At 42.6% G+C, this 17,510-nt stretch overlaps 1 protein-coding gene across 1 annotated transcript; it reads left to right on the top strand.

Annotated features, from left to right (window-relative positions):
- The first annotated feature begins 3,045 nt into the window (after positions 1 to 3,045).
- LOC139920926 (arf-GAP with GTPase, ANK repeat and PH domain-containing protein 1-like) lies at positions 3,046 to 17,228 on the top strand. The gene is made up of 19 exons (XM_078283656.1): positions 3,046 to 4,183; positions 8,474 to 8,532; positions 8,651 to 8,738; positions 8,854 to 8,939; positions 9,092 to 9,233; positions 9,328 to 9,462; positions 9,611 to 9,732; positions 9,948 to 10,109; positions 10,204 to 10,287; positions 10,567 to 10,671; positions 10,789 to 10,948; positions 11,736 to 11,864; positions 11,961 to 12,098; positions 12,404 to 12,463; positions 13,695 to 13,846; positions 14,395 to 14,485; positions 15,661 to 15,883; positions 16,088 to 16,391; positions 16,947 to 17,228. Exons 1-19 carry the CDS (start codon positions 3,046 to 3,048, stop codon positions 17,226 to 17,228), a joined length of 3,660 nt encoding a protein of 1,219 aa, XP_078139782.1.
- Positions 17,229 to 17,510: the final 282 nt, after the last annotated feature.

Genomic DNA, 17,510 nt, shown 5'->3' with positions numbered 1-17,510 from the left:
GTATGTTTTTCCTGCATTTTCAACCAAAATAAAGTATGCAGCAGCTCAATTTCATCAAAATTAAAAGTATCCCCAGTTTCATTAGGACAAATTGTGTTACAGGCAACTATTTGTTTAACATTTCACAACATAAATAGGCCTATATTACTCAACATTTTATATTGAGATTATAGTTAGGGATGGTTTCACAAAATATAAGCATTGTGAGGAATATATTGTGTCTGTCCTTCTGAGTAGTGTTTCTCAATTTTCTCACCAGCCATTCCAGCAAGGTAATGGAGAAAGACTAACTTGGACAGGGGAATATTGTGTTATATCTAATGTGTCCCCTGGACACATTAGAGTCGCTTTGGACGCTTTGGACGCTTTGGACGCTTTGGACAAAAGCGTCTGCTAAATGACATAATGTAATGTAATGTAATGTGTCATCTAATGCATTGGATCATGATAAGATTATGTTTTATCCCTGATGGAAGCACTGCTGTCTCTTTCTCTTTCATACACACGCATGCGCACAAATATGTACACACTCACAACTCTTATCCATATTCACACGCACACATTAGACCAGCCAAGGTGGCCATTTATCACTTTAACTTACATTCTTTTGTAAAGTTAAGTTGCCACTTAATGTAAAGTTTACAACTGAAAATTAGTTATTTCTAATTGTTGATTGTCTCATTGTTGATTCTAATTAGTTAGTTCTTTTCCAAAGGGTCAAAATGACAAAAAAAGGCATTTACCCAAATTTTGTAGAGCAGTGTTGAACTGTAAACTTTTGATTGGGTGACAGCAAATAACAAAAAACAGAACAAAACAGAAGACTCTAAATTGCCCATAGACGTGTGTTTGTGTGTAGTATGGTATATGGGGTATGTATATGACTTAGTATAGGACGTATGTTGTGTGCATATATACAATATGTAGTATGTATGTATGATGTAGTATGGTATATGATGGTATGTAAAGCCCTTTGAGACACGCTTTTGATAAAGGGCTATATAAATAAACTAGACTAGACACTAACAGTTCTGCTACATGAGACAAGAAGAGAGAGGCTGGACAAGCAGCTTCCCCCTCAACGCCAGAGATGGAATTAGTCATAGAGAGCAGAGAGAAAGGTTTTTACTGTGTATGGTTTTCTGACATATTTAAGAAACCACTTTTCATTCTCATGTTTTCCTTCCCTCTCCTCTGTATTCCTCTACTGTCCTCCATCACTTATTCCCCTAACCTGTCATAGTCTTACCATTGTTTTTGGGTCCCTCTCCTTTTTTCTCTCCTAATGCTTTCAGTTTATTGTAATGCCACCTTATTCAGTTTCTGTGTTTTATCCTGCCTTCCCTACATATTCTGAGGTTAATATTTCTCTCCTCTTCCACTTCTCTACTGTCTATTTGCTTTCTGTCTTTCTTATTTTATTCCTTCTTTCAATTATCCGTGTGACATCTGGATTTTTTTCTTTCCTCTTGTGCATCATTACTCAGGGGGGACAGGGAGCGAGGCAGGGAGAGAGAGCAGGAACTGCCCAGAGATTGCCTTGAAAAAGAGAGGGGGAGAGAAAGAGCCGGAGCCAGAGCAAATACACAGGCAGGAGAGGGCTGAGGGTTTTTTTCATTTTTTTCCTCTCCCCTTGTCGGCACAGACACAAATCTGAGCGCATGAACGTGGGCAAAGACCACCATCTCTGTGCGAGCTTCATTCACAGCCTTGCTCTCCCTGTTTGCTTAGAGCTGGATCTGCTATAGAGCTGGTTGTGTGGCAGGCTAACGGTGGGCTAGTGGGGGGCTGGAAGGCTCTGTGGCAGCGTGAAGAGGAGGAAAAAAGGAGGAGGGGCTGTGGTGAGCTGGTGGGCTTCCTCTGCCTCACAGACACATTTTATTGACTTGCTAATTGGATGAGACACTCGGAGGAGAGGATGCGGTGACCGAGAGGAGCTGCTTTCAAGAGGAGGGATACAGGCACAAGGAAGCATTGCTTGTGTTATGTAAATCCACCTACTTTATTGCCTTTTTTTTCTTCTTCTTTGCCGGAGAAATAACAACAGATGTTTTCCAGCATCTCTCAATGACCCTCACACCGTGCATACGGGATTTCATGCATGACATTGTCGAATGGAGACTCCAGCTACCAGACGCTTCGTGACAAGTGAATGATTTCCATTTTGATGTTTTTCTCATCCTATTCACTTTCACCTGCTTTTTTCCCCCTGGACTGATCAATTGCAGCTCTTTTTTGTCTGCCTTGTTTGATGTACAATTTGATATTCATCAGAATCTGATGGCAAGAGAAATTCTTTATTTGGACACAAATCAAATGTATTAGGAATTGTGCAATGGATATTCTTCAGAAAAAATGAAGGTATGATCTAAGCCAAAGCCAAGACACATAGTAAGGTGGCATCATTCAGCCAGACTCCTGTATTAAGTACAGTCCTAATCGAGAAAAAGATTGACCGCATTTGTTGACTGTTGCATAATTCCAGGCTGAAACCAGGGACATCAACACTGAAGAAAAAAAAATCTTCTTTCATTCATTCATTCATTCATTCATGTGTCTATATGTCGGCATTCTATAGAATAAATGAGTTTTGGAGAGAAAGCAACACAGACAGAGGAAAGGACTATGAATGAATCAGTGGTAGAGACCAGTAGTAGCGGTGTGCATAGAAGAGGATTAATGGAGGCATTAAAAAAGGAGAACAGTCTAGACTTGATTCACGAGTGGGTCAGCCTTTTAAATATATTCCATTAATTCACAATTCTCTAGAAACATTCTCATGTTTTTGTTGACTATTCATGTCTTCATCAAGGCCTTAAAAGCCCAAGGAAAGCAGGATTCCTGTGATGTTCAGATGCTCCACATAAGACATAATCAGTTACACAAGATTTGATCATGTATCTGTGTTTGTATCCACATTTTTGTTCTCTATCTTAGATTTTCTTTCTCTTTTGCACCAGCCTTTTTCCTGCTTGCCATGATTGTGGTTTGCAGGTCTGACTAGGTCAGAGAGCAGGTGCTGCTGTGCTAAAGTCTGCTGCCCCAATGAGCAACGCAGGCAACCCACAGAGACGCACCACCTACCTCATCTCCCTCACTCTGGTGAAGGTTGAGGCTGTGCCAGAGGATGTAGCGGGGGCCCAAGTACAGAAGGCACCTCTCCCAGGGAGAGAAGGGAGTCCTGAGGAAGAGGAGGCGAGCAAGGCCACTGAAAAGGAGGAAGGACCTGTATGTGCAGAAGTGGTGGGAGAAGAGAACACAGAGCCGGAGGAAGTGGAACAGGTGCAGGTGAAGCATGGCAGCCCCATTCAGAGCAGGGCAAAGCCTGAGAGGAGAGAAACTCATGGATGCCAAAAAGACATTGCATTAATTGGTAAAAGCAAAGAAGCTCCTTTTGTTCATCCACCTGTCAAAGACCCAATCAAAGTGTATGGAGGGACTTACTCCGAGGGAGGGGTGCGCAGAGAGGGACCCCGCTCAGATGGATTGCGCCCTAGGACAGAGCTCTACAGGGAGCCACCCATGCTATTCCTAAAGGGCGAGAATGGAGCTGACCTGAACAGTCGATCACGTTGCAGCCTCCCCTTCTCTGTCCCACCGCAGGTCAGCCAGCGTCCTGAAGTCCTGATGAGGTCACATGCAGGGGGCGACTCTGCGTGCTGGTGGGAACTGAGAGAGGCCAATCAGAGCATATTCAACTCTGCTAAGACTTTGGACCGCAAGGACAACCGTTTCGGGGACCAGTCCCCCATAATGGCAGCTGCAACTCTTGGGCCTTACAGGGCATCCTGGGCCGACAGTGACGGTAAGGGCACGCTCATCCGCCCCGGGGCTCCCATCGGTGGAGGATTTACAGGTATGATGACAAGGGACAGCCCTCAAGGGGAGAGGCTTAAGACGGTTTCCGCTTCCCTGCCTGCACCTCCTGCCACCCATGTGTCCAAGCCTCAAAGAAAAGGTAAGAGCCGCACCCTGGACAACAGTGACCTACATTCTCTCTCCGAGGACCTGAAGAAGGGGAAGGAAGGCCAGGGAGGAACAATGCAGCGGGCTCCGGCTCGTGACCGCAAGATGCTCAAGTTCATTAGTGGAATTTTCACCAAAAGTACGGCTGTGCCACCTAGCATCAATGCTACACCCCCCCTCTATACAGCTGTGGAGAGGGGGTCTAGTGAGGAGGAAGGTAAGACTCCCTCGTCTCTTTAAACACACACACACATGCAGGCATGTGCACACACACAGAGACCAACATTTATGTTAGGCTTTCCTGATATAAAAATATTACATTTATGATAGGCTGATTCATGCCAACTTTTCTGCTCACCTGATCTCATACATTTTGGCTCTATATACTGTATTTCCTCCAGAGGCTAGAATGAATTTAAGCTGACCCAAATTGCTACACATAACTACCAAAATAAAGGAAACACCAAGATTTAATGTCATGATAGAGCTTTTGGCCACATGAGCCAGCAGCACAACTACCTGAAACTCTATAGAAGAGATGCAACACTTCTTTCATGAGAAATTGGTGTTTGGTTGATATTGGTAGAAAACACTGATGCTGCTCCAGAATATCCTGTAAATGTTCAGTTGGGTTGATATAGCGACTAAGAAGACTGTATGATGAAGGTGATCATTCAGAATTGCATATTTATTTACCTAATTACCTGATATTCAATTATCAGGTGCATCGAGTGCATGAAGCAGAAAATATATTTATTAAAATGATTGCATGCTTAATTTCATGCAAAGTGGATTTGCATTTGGTCATACTTGTAAAATAAATGAAGAGTTGTGTCTTACACAAGCACACTTTAGCAGCAGGCATTGGCTTTGCTTTATGAGAAATGGTTAAGGTTAATGTGAGGAGGTGGTGATTTAATTCTTTAGTATCATGGATGGGTAACCATGTGCCACGGAGGGCCAAGTGTATTCAGTTTTTCATTCCAACTGAACACCAGCTGACTTCACCGAAAACCTGCAGACTCTTGGCCCTCCATGGCACATGGTTGCCCCTCCCTGCCTGACACCAGTGTTGGGTATCTTTTTCTGTCTTTTGAGATGTTTGGTAGAACAATTCTGCATATTCATTACTGCCAAGGGCTCTCGATGTATCTGAAAATGTACTTTTAACAGCTCGAAAATCCACAGAAATAACTACATTTGATGAAAATGCCATGATAATGTGAAAAAAAAGCTGCTCCATTGATGCTCTTCCACAGAAGCTGTACCAGAGCACAATATAGCATATTTTCAGAAAAATGGACACCTAAGAGATTAGTATGACATATTTTTTAAATATTTGGATTGTTATGTATTTTTTAGGTATATAAGGTTATGGTACATTTTCAGAGACTGTGACAGTGACTTCATAATCAGACCACACAAGCAACAAGTTGAGACGACTTCAAAAATACTATGATTTCACTCTATCATGGCACAATGGGCAAACATAACTGAGATTCAATCGATCACTAAATTTGCTATGAAAAAGTGTCATAGGTGTGAAGCTACTGGATTGTGAAAATAGCAGCAGTGAAGATAAAGCCAAATCATCAGGTACCTTGCTGGCAGACTCCTGCCTCCGAAGTAAAATCAACAAGTGACAAAGCTCCTAGACCTACAAGACGTCTGCTGGAGAGTGAATGGAAGCTTAGTTAGCTAAAAAACCAAACTGTTGCAAAACTGGCTACAATTTGACAGTGTGACTGGCTGCAAACACAATGAAACCAGTTGCAAATAGGAAGATGTGGGCTTCATTTAACTTCGCTGAGAGTTTTCCAGTTTGGCTGCAACCTTAGCTCTCATGCTGCACAGTGACATTTATGTCCCTTCTTTGCATATTCTTTAACTTTGACCAGCATTTGATTCTAAAATCTTACTGAAGGTATTTGAATGGTTAAGAAATTCAATAACTGCATTGGTAAAATGCTATCAGCTATTGCACAGAAAGCATGCTGCTTTCAACATTTTCACTATGTATATATATGTGTATTTTTGTATTGCTAAGCAGTTCCCCCAACCATGAAAACCAAATCAATGGAAATGAGTTAAGCCTTAGTTAAAAAGTAGGAAAGCACTGGATGAAATATTTAGGCGTCTCTATTACGATACAATACAACTTTATTAATCCTTAATCTTTATTAATATATTCTTAGGAATATCATATGTGGATATGTGACGGAGGATGTAGCATTGGAGTAAGCTCTGAATAATTTGTCAGGAGTAAGTGGGACATGAATAATTAAGGTTGGGGATACACAGAGCTGTGTTCATCTGAGGAGTGGGAGAGAGGGAAAGTGCCACTTCCTGCTCTGTGCATGGAGTTAATCAGCCTACAAATGGAGCCTATTCATTCACTGACTCTATATTGTGTTTAGGTGTTGCAGAGCAGCATACTCAACAGAAATGCAGAAATGTGAACTATTAATTCTGGCATATAATTCCAGTATTAAGGCCTTGACAGATTAACATTATTGATGAAATTCAATTCAGAAAATATTTTTCAGCCTTCTCTGTATGTGTGAAACACTCGCTGGCGCATTTTCAGCATCATGTGTGTGCAACTGGACATCATCTATCTATGCCTCTCACACACTGCTGTATCCATGAGACCATTTATTGTATAGAGACCCAGGCAGGAGGCTTCTGGAAAATGGAGTTGCCATGGCAACAGCAAGCCGTGAGAGATGCTATTTGGTCTGTGGTGTGACGCCGTTGATGGAGGGGAGTGTGGGCGTGGGGATTGCCCAAAGATGGGGATGGGGGAGAGTCGCAGGGTTTAAAGTTAGAATCCCTCTCCCCCAAGAGACAAATGAAGCCGTGGCTCTGGCCTGGTGGAGGTGTGGCCAGGACGCAGCGCAGCGAGGCGGGTGCACAGTGTCACCCAATAGCTCCAGTGTGAGCGCACCCGCGGTGTCTCTCTGTAACGGTATTGTTTCAACGCTGTTGGACTTCACTGGGCTCTTCCATGGTGTTACCCAGAGTGTGAGCTTGGGTGCATGTGTCCATACTGCCATACATTTGTTTGTCTTTGGTTCAGCTCCGCCCAAGGAATCTATCTGCAAGGAAGCTTTGTATTTACCTCTCACATCTGCAGATAGCTTCTTCATGTCTGTTCGTGTCTGTGTGTATTTGTCCATTTGTCAAGATATCTTTGCAGCTATTCTAGAGAGAGCCATGACACTACCAGAATGCTAAGTGAGGCCATACTGCAAAAATATCAACCTCAACAAGTCATTTAATCTAGTACTGAGTCTTAAAATCTTAAAATCTATCGATTGAGGTATTTAGATAATTTCACTTGTTTCCAATGTAAATTCTTGTGAATAAAGTGAAATTTTCTTGATACCAGTGGAATAGAAAATTTCTGAAACAAGTGGAATTATGCCAACCTATGCCCCATAGGTATAAATTTAATGCACATATGCAGCTAACCTTGCTGTATCTCTCTCTACCACCTTTTTGCATTTTTGTGATATAACTATATAAGTCTTATTTTGCCTATCAGCACCAGACCTGGTACATGGTCAATTAACCAGCACATCTGGAGAAACACTGTGGTCACAATTAGCCACTTAACTAGAAATTTGGTCATAATTCCACAACAATTTCTCCAGTTATCATGAAACTTGAGTTCCATAATCCACCATGGCAACAAAGTCAGCAGTGTTAATACAAAGATGGATGCATATACAGTAGGTCTTTACCGTCACATTGCCATTGGCATGTGGATGTCCTCATCACAAAGAAAGTTGATCAGAGAGCCTGAACAAAACCTCAGAACATTGAAATACAGCTCTTCACCCTTTACATTCATTAAATGGCAACAGATAATTTTACGAATTGGTATAAGAGTTAGTTTGCCTATTTATGGACATGACTGTTAATGTCTGCCTCACCCTCAAACTGATATACTGCAGCTGACAGTTATCTTTTTCCAAAGAGCTTTGTCCTTTTTGGTTGTTACCTTCTAGTGAGGATATAAACTGAACTATTTAACTCAATCTAACCATAATCTCACTATAGGTCTTATTTGTAAATCTAACCTCAATAAGATGCAAAAAAAGACACAAAAATTGGGATTGATTTTAGAAAATTAAACTCTTGACTTTGTGCCTTGACCAGAAAGTGAAAACTCTCCTTTCCCCCTTTTCCACGAGATTTCTGAGAAATTAGTAAATCATTTTGCAGTGTAGTTGACCACAGGACAATCCGTGAATGAGCAACAGATATTCCCTATCCCCAGGTACGGAGCAGCGGAGAGATGATTTTGTCTGTGTGCTCGCTCTCCTGGCTGCTGAAGCATGTTGTGCTCGGATGCCACTGACACTCCACACTCTACATTCAGGAATCCAGCCAGGCCTGGGCAGACATCATTACAGTACTGATCTTATTTTTCATTAATATCAATGATTCCCTCCTCCTTCTCTTCTCTCTTTCTCTCCTTCTTTTTTTCTTTTGGGTCCAGCTGCATGTGCCAGCAGTCAAGAATGGACCATCAGCCAAACTGTACAAGAACTTCACCTGGTAAGTGAAGAAGTAAGACACTGCTATCACAAATACTTAAGTGGAATTTGTTGGTAACTGTGTGTGTGTGTGTGTGTGTGTGTGTGTGTGTGTGTGTGTGTGTGTGTGTGTTGTCCAGGGTGTTTTGGGAGGTCTGTGCAGTGGGAAGTCTGCTCTGGTTCACAGACACATGACTGGGAGTTACCTGCCCCTGGAGAACGCTGATGGTTGGTTTCAAAATGTCTCCATCCACAGACACGCACCATTTCTGTGTTTTTCTGTGACTCTGTTAGTACACAGCTGTCAATAATGACTTGAATGGCTTGTTCCTGTGTCTGCCAGGGCGCCAGTATATTAAGGAGGTGCTGGTTGACGGACAGAGCCACCTGTTGGTAATCAGAGAAGAAACAGGACTCCCAGGTGCTCAGGTGGGTCGGGATTTGAAGGAACCTGCACAATGTGTACAACTAAACTTCATATGACCTATTCTTATCGGCCTACTCTCATGTAGCCATATCTTCCCATAAGCACTACTCCTCTCATCTCCTCCTTTCTCTCTTCTCCCATCCCCTCTCTCCAGTTTGCAAGCTGGGTGGATGCAGTCATCTTGGTCTTCAGTTTGGAAAACGAAGCCAGCTTCCAGGAAGTTTACAGAATCTACAACCAGCTGGGCATCCACCGGCCCATTACTGAGATACCTTTCATAGTAGTGGGCACTCAGGGTAAGACACACACATAAATACAACCGTGCTTTCACTCAAGTATTCGTTGATAGAGGGGAACTGTAGTTGTATTTGTGATTTGTGTGTTATCTAGATAAGATCAGCAGCAGCAACCCTAGAGTGATAGACGATGCCAGGGCCAGACAACTCTGCTCTGACGTGCGGCGCTGCACTTACTATGAAACCTGCGCTACGTACGGCCTCAACGTGAACAGAGTCTTCACTGATGGTATGTCTCCCATTCAAAGCCAGACCAGAAAACACATCATCAAAGGTAATGTTGATGTCAATAGACAGAACAGAAGCAGAAGAAGATGCAGATACAGAGAGGTGATGTGTCTTTTTTTTAGGCTCATGTTATACTTTCTGTGCCACAGCTGCTCAGAAGATCATGGCAGCCAAGAAGCAAGCTGCTCTACTGGCTTCTTGTAAGTCCCTCCCTAACTCTCCCAGTCATTCCGGAGGCTCCACCCCAGTGTCGGGAGTCTTTCCAGGACAGGTAAAACTGTCAGTGACCATCTGTTCTACACTGTCAGAAAAAACCTTTTGTCTGTACCTTTTTTTGAGAGAGTGTATTGTGTGTTTTAGTTTATCTGTCAGGCTATTTATAACGTGCATGCTGTTGTTGCCAAACTGATCTCCCTGTTCTGTTCAACTGTTATCTCCCCTCCCCTCCCCTCCCCCTTCCTTGCTCCCCCTCTTTCCCTTCTCTAGGCCAGTAATGGCGGTCAGAGCAGCGATTATTCCTCTTCCCTTCCCTCCACTCCTGTCATTAGTCATAAAGAGATCTGCAGGACAGCGAGAGGGGAGCGGCAGGACAGTGCCACCCCTGGGTCTGTCCGCAGCGCCCCTCGCAGACGCACATCCCGCTTTACAGTATGTATCACTCCATTACCATCCACACCGCTCTTCTTCTTGTTTTTTGTCTCTGATCTGTTTGATGATTACTCTTCCTCTGCTCTACATCTAGGGCCGGAGAGGCAGTGACTCAAACAGAAGGAGTGCAGACTGTAAGGGGGATCTGGGCAGCGGACGCTCCATTCCCATTAAACAGGTAGGTCACAGACCTCCAATAGACACTAACATGATGTATTTAAGCCTCTGCAGTGGACATCACACCAGCACTCACTTTAAATTAGACGTGTAAAGACAATTTAATTTTGTGAAATGATGAAATGTTCTCATCCCCCATATTGGCCAGATGAATAGATTGTGGGGTTTTTTTGGCAGCCAGTGCCGCTGGCTTCTGTAATCATGCTGCCAAAATGTGTGAGATAGACATACAGGAAATTAGACAGGAAGCCTCACTCTTCTCTTTTGTCATCTCCACCAGAGCATCTTGCTGAAGCGCAGTGGGAACTCACTCAACAAGGAGTGGAAGAAGAAATATGTCACACTGTCCAACGACGGCATGCTTTCCTATCACTCCAGTGTCAATGTGAGTCAGTGTGTTGACAGCTGCCAGAATGCTGTACAGCAGCATGCTGTTTACAGCTTCAGTAAACACCAGTGGTGACTGGCGGTTGGTTGTAATGGCTGACGTTTGTCTTGGCAGGACTACATGCTGAATGCCCCGGGGAAGGAGATGGACCTGCTGCGGGTGACGGTGAAGGTGCCGGGGAAGCGGCCGCCTCGCGCCGTGCCTGCCTGTGGGCCGCCTGTCGGGCTCAATGGGCGGGTCAAAGACGTGCAGGGACCCGAGGGTGTCAGCCCAGGTCAACCAATACACATCATGCCTTTTGCATTCTACACCATGATGGGGAATTTTACTTTATGTTCCTTCAAAAAACGCTTTCTTCTGTGAAACATTTGTATAATAGAATTAACCAAACCAGCACTTTTCCCTAAGTCTCTGTATAAACATCACACCAATTTATACATATACTATTTATAAATCGAACCACCATTTCCCAACCACCCTACAATCAGTCTTCACACAGAGAGAGTGGGGCTATTGCAGTATACTGACAAGAACATGACTGATCAGCTTGTGGCGTGTGCACCCATGAAAAGAGACACCTGACCAGTGTAGACCAGGGGGCTTAGACTTTTTAAACAAAATGACATGATGATATCCTCTATTAGATGTGTTATGACTGCATATAGTTGACGACAACAATCATATTTAGGCATGATGTAAACTGGTGGCTTGGTGGAAAGACCAGTTAGTCTGCACTAGAGTAAATACATTGCATTTCCGAAGTCCTTTGGGAGGTCACGCTACGACAGAATGAACAAAATTTTGCAAGGGAATGCAAAACCTTTGTGAGCGAACAAGAGAGCATCCTAAGGGAATTCAAAAGTTTTGCAAGGGTGTGTGAAAGAACAAAAGTAATCCCCTTCAATGACCCTTCTGGGACTTCTGCACTATTACTTTGTGTCTGTTATTTTTCTGGTGTTCATACAGAATTGGGATGAACCACTGATCAATGCAACAGCAATGTTTAATAATGCTTGTCTCAATTAGTATGAATAAACACATATTTGCTGTCATCTCTCCAGTCCCTGTGAGTGCCAGCGGCCTCCTGCAAGTGGAGGAAATGGAAGGACTGGGTGGAGCGTTATTCCTAAGGAGTAATAGAGGGGTGCAGCGATGCCCCTCCACACTCTCTAACCACGCACAAAGTGTTGGTGAGAAAAGAAACTTCATTTTGTGAACATATTGATTGTAATTTGAGATAATATATATCTTTGTAAATGTACAGCATTAATTGATTTCGTCACCAGACTCTGCAGTTGAGGGTGTGTCCAGCTCCTCCTCCACTAAAGACGTTGGCTCCGCCTCCCCAGTGACGGACAGGAAGAAGCACCGCAGAAAGAAGAGCATGAACCAGAAAGGAGATGCAACCATTGGTCAAGCAGATGGTAAAGCTAAGTCTGATCGATGACATTACATTAAGCTCCTTTCATCATTCCATAATAATAAGTACATAATAATGAAGGCAACAATGCTAATAATAATATGCTAATAATGTTGATACGATGTTAAAAGGCATCATTGAAGGTTGATAGAAAATGAATGTGAAGAAATGGTTTTGCCTTGTATCACTTTTATGCATTTTCCCTTGATCTGCCTCTGCTCTCTCTCTCTCTCTCTCTCTCTCTCTCTCTCTCTCTCTCTCTCTCTCTCTCCTTTGTTTTTCTGGGACGTTTGCTCTTGTCCCCTGTAGCCAAGCGCAAAATGTGGAAACTAAAAAGCTTTGGTAGCTTAAGAAACATAAACAAGACAGGTAATGCTGTTCTGTCAGCCTACACTCTTCAAACTCTCACTGACCCTGTGCAAATGTCAATCTGTCTGCTTGTCTTCTGTGTTTTCTTGTCACATGGATACATTACATCCTGTAATATATGACACTGCTGACAAGCATGGCTGAATTAAACCATATCATCTCCATTAGTTCATTGACATTCTTCTCCATGCATCTTAATTTATTTTACCTTTAAGTATGCATGATCATTCTCAGCAAAGTTTGAGTATTTCATTTCAGCTATACAAATAAAAAATGTAATAAGCAATACCCCATTCTGTGTGTATACTGACTACAAAACAGCTCTCTGACTTGATTATGACTAGGAACAACAAGGTTATTATAATTATGATCATTATTATTATTATTATTATTAATATTATTATTAATAATAATAATAATAATAATAATAATAATAATAATAATAAACTTTTGTTTTTACATCTAATTGAACCCTTTACTTACACAATCTATAAGAGGACTTATTTATAATCTTAGTTATTTCTAATTGCTGTCAGACATGAATGTTTAACTCTACCACTACAAGCAAAGGGAAAGTGTCATTTAAGTTGCTTATGTATTACTGAAATTTCTGAATCTGCTTGACTGCATTAGCTTTTTAGATTGGCAAAAAATATTTTTTTAAATGTAACTTTTAAAGCAGGCATGGCTTGGTTTATTCTATTAAACTTTTAAGTGATGTCGCAGATCTACAGACGGTTCCAGAGGCTAGATGAAATTAATTGGCACTGTGCATTTGTAATTAACTAATTTTTGGTTTATGAAGGTGCAATATATACCAGAGGCACCCTCCCCCATGCCTTTTGTAATTTTGGCATCTAAAAATATCTGTTACTATGCAATTAAAATACTATTATTGAATGTTCAGATGTCTGAAATATGTTGAAATCACTGGGCAACACAAATTCATCCACACACATCACCCTGTATGGTCTAATAATTTGCAGCTGAAATGCCTTTAATTACATGCACAAGGACATTGAAACAATTGTGCTGCATATATTTGTCCATTGTCTGTTTTGGTAGACTGGTCAGTTCAGATGTCTGCACTTTGGAAAAATCGTTTTTTCTTTGTAGCTCTGTAAGCGCTGCTTAGAGATCCATCACCTGTCAACTCTGAATCCTGTCTGGCTCTTCAGCTGTAGTCTACCTGTGCCTTTGACACAAACCTGTTCGTGTTTTTCTCTGTCAGATGAGGATAATTTTGACTTCCTAATTGTGTCAAGCACGGGCCAGACATGGCACTTTGAAGCCCAGAGTGTGGAGGAGAGAGACTCCTGGGTCCAAGCCATCGAGAGCCAGATCCTGGCCAGCCTGCAGCTGTGTGAGAGCAACAAAAACAAGGCAAGGAAGCTCCAGAGACAAACAGTGCGCACTGCACAGACAGTACATACACTATGGTTTACTGTGTTAGACGAAAATATTATTCATGATCATTCCTAATTACTCTCTCTTGTAAAACATTACGAGTACTTGTGTGAATACTAGTGTGTGTGTGTGTGTGTGTGTGTGTGTGTGTGTGTGTGTGTGTGTGTATGTGTGTGTGTGTGTGTGTATGATATAGTCAAAATAAAGGAAATGCCAACCTAACTGTCCGGCTACTAATATAACTATTCTGAATGATCACCTCAATCCCATCATGCATTTCTAATGGGAATGGTATGTTCTAGGATATCAACCCCCTATCATGAAGCCATGAATGGCCCCTACATGATAATGATCTTATCTATATGCCACAGCCTTTTTTACTGGAAGATTCTGAAATCACAATCCTTATGTTATTTATTTATTTATTTGAGTGCAGTACTTTACCCTTACATCATTGCAGAGCTTGCATCACTGAGGGACGTCTGTATGGTGTTTACTTTATTTTGACCCTGTATGTTCCACAGGCTCGCAGGAACAGCCAGAGTGAAGCAGTAGCTCTGCAGGCGATCCGTAACGCAAAGGGCAACAACTTCTGTGTTGACTGTGAAGCTCCGAGTTAGTGACACACTCCAATTGTATTTCTCTTCTTCATATGCTATTTAGTCATACTTTCATACATGTTCATATCTGTGTGTTTTTATTTCCAAATATCAATCTCTTCTTTTTTCAACCCAAAGTAACCTTATGCTTTGCTTTCATTTTTTCCTTTTCAAAGTCTTTGATGCTGATATTTGAATTAGCCAAGTTAAGTTTTAGTCAAACATAGTCGCTGTAAAAAAACAAAAAAAAACAAAAAAAACAAACAAGTCTCTGGTTCAAAACAGCTGATACAAAATCAGTACTACTTGTTCATCTTTTTATAGAGTAAAGTGTTATTTGTGCTTTGTTCACTTTTAATATTTACCAAGTTAACCCTTTCTGCTTTGGAATTAACCAAAATAATTTTTGGGCAACAGTCAAACACTCAGTAGTTATTGCAATTATTTGCTAACTCTGTCTTGGTAAAACTAATATTCACTGAAAAAAGGTTTAGACTTTAGTTTCATATTGTTCACATGCATGTAGTTAGTGACACTGAGACTAATGGATTGGGTGACCACTCATATTTATGTTAACGCAGGTTAGATTTTCCCCAGTTCTGTTGCTGGGATTGTTGGGTCAATTCTATACCTGAAAATATACTATGGCTACTAGAAACAGTCTTTGTAGGGAGACTTATCTTTGTGTTTCCTATATTGACCGTATCCTATACATGCATATATTTCGCCAACAGGAATGAGTAGTGTATTTTTGAGGACTATTGTTTTCATCCGGGTTAATTGTTTATGTGGCGATTTTTAAAATGCTTATCATTATATCTTTATAATGAGCTATTTTCCTCAAAAATATTAAACTGAATAAAAGAGATCAAATGCTGAATATTTTATGCTCTTTGGAACATTTTGAAGAGCCAGACTTTTGAGGGAAGATGAAATTTGGCGCACAGGCCCACAGTTGACAGCCTTGCTTTAGAACGTGCCCAGACAGAATTTCACACAATAACAGACAGTTTTCTGGCACGGCACTTTTTCAACTGGCTAGTATACGTTCACATTTGGATGCTTTGCACCAAGGACTGCATACAAAAACAAATTAAAACCAGGAATCTGTCAACTACTGTATATACACATAATCTATTTTAAATCGAACTGACTGCCTGACCCTGGATCTGTGTGCCCTCCCTCTCCAAGATCCAACCTGGGCCAGTCTGAACCTGGGCGCTCTCATATGCATCGAGTGTTCTGGGATCCACAGAAACCTGGGGACCCACCTGTCACGTGTTCGCTCCCTGGACCTCGATGACCTGCCACGAGAGCTCACACTGGTTCTCAGTGCCATTGGCAACCACATGGCCAACAGTATCTGGGAGGGGCGCACACTGGGCCACCATAAGCCAACACCTGATGCCACACGGTAAGGGCAGGGGGACACAAAGGCATAGGGGGTGACACTGCTTTTGTGAAATGTGTTATGTGTATTAGCTACATACCTAGACCTTATGTGTCTGAGACTGCAGTCTAGAAAAAATATTGTTGAAAATGTTACACTGATCATTCACCTCCTTGTATTCACTCATACTATTCCCACTGTTTCCCTGGCTCTACTTTGCTGGTCCAGAGAGGAGCGGGAGTCATGGATCAGGGCCAAATATGAGCAGAGGCTGTTTGTGGCGCCGTTTCCTCCTCCCACCCCTAGCGAGGGGTCAGACATCACGCTATCTGGCCGTCTTCTGTTGGCAGTGATGGAGCACAACCTCCCCAGACTGCTCCTCCTCCTGGCCCACTGCACCAAGGAGGACATTAACACCCCGGTCAGCCTGGCGCTCGCCTCCAGGTCCCCCTTGGCGGCCCGACTCCCCAGCTCTGCCCTGCACGCTGCCTGTCAGCAGGCTGATGTGGTCATGACACAGCTGCTTGTCTGGGTATGTTTCTATCCCTCTCCTCATCGTTTGTTACAGCTGCTGTTAGCTTGTGATGTAGGAGGTCAACAAAACATCCCTGTTGAGGATCCCATTCATACCAAAATGTAAACAAAATGCTACAACCACCACATAGTTCTATTCACAGTGAATGTACAGTATTTTCAAGCTATGAAATACATATATATATATTTTAAATCATGTCAGTGAAACATTGGATCAGAGTTAGTGTTAGTTAGTTAACAGTGTGTTGAGTTATGCAAAAATGCAAAAATATTTACCTGTAAGCCTTACCTGTCAAGGCTATTTGTATACCCCAAAAAACAACAGTATGGTGAAAGTGGCAATCAAGATAACTGAGCAGACCGTCCTAACTGATCGATATGTGTGACTGCCCTAGTGGGGAGAGTCAGTCCTATCAGGCCAAATCAAATAGATAGACGTTCTCACTTATCCCATATATGGTAAACCTGCCTTAACCTGGAATAGAGGATAATTACATAATGGAAAATACATTCTAATTTAATCATTTCTATTTTCTTCTCTCGTTGCCTGCAGTATGGTGGTGATGTTCGGTATCGGGACGCACAGGGGCAGACGGCCCTGGCATTGGCACGCAATGCTGGCAGTCAGGAGTGTGTTGACATCTTGCTCCAGTACGGATGCCCAAATGAACCAGCCCCCTCCATCGCCACAACAGCCAGCTTCGCAGTAGCCGCGACACCCGGCTTCTCTGTTGCCATGACGCCGAGCCTATCGGTCGCCACGACACTCAAGATCTCGCACAAGAGCAGCGCCACCAGCTTGAGTTACAGCAGCTCGAGAAGAGCAGTGTCATAATCAAAATGTGGTGTGGTATAGTGTGTGTGTGTGTGTGTGTGTGTGTGTGTCCACCGGTATTGAACAGGTCGCTTTGCCCTCATAGTGTCTACTGTAAAGTACCCATACACTCACGCTTGGACACAGTCACAGGCCGGCAGGACTGATGAACAAGCTGCCAAATCTCTCACCTCTAAAGCCAGATAATGAGTTTGTAAAGGGTGTGTGTGTGTGTGACAGGGATGAGGCTACTCAATGTGCCACCGGTCCCCACTGGTACTGACACAGACATACTTAGTTTGC

This window comes from Centroberyx gerrardi, chromosome 5 (assembly GCF_048128805.1).
Source record: "Centroberyx gerrardi isolate f3 chromosome 5, fCenGer3.hap1.cur.20231027, whole genome shotgun sequence".
NCBI classification, from domain to species: Eukaryota; Metazoa; Chordata; class Actinopteri; order Beryciformes; family Berycidae; genus Centroberyx; species Centroberyx gerrardi.
Note: the sequence above shows the minus strand (reverse complement) of the source record. Positions and strands in the feature narration are given on the sequence as shown.

What these genes read in the sequence shown, in the direction of transcription:
- LOC139920926 (XM_078283656.1), top strand. Translation starts at nt 3,046, where the DNA reads ATGAGCAACGCAGGCAACCCACAGAGACGCACCACCTACCTCATCTCC. An exon ending in GGGGTCTAGTGAGGAGGAAG is followed by an intron (nt 4,184 to 8,473) that starts GTAAGACTCCCT and finishes TTTTGGGTCCAG; the next exon opens with CTGCATGTGCCAGCAGTCAA. An exon ending in TAACCACGCACAAAGTGTTG is followed by an intron (nt 11,865 to 11,960) that starts GTGAGAAAAGAA and finishes TTTCGTCACCAG; the next exon opens with ACTCTGCAGTTGAGGGTGTG.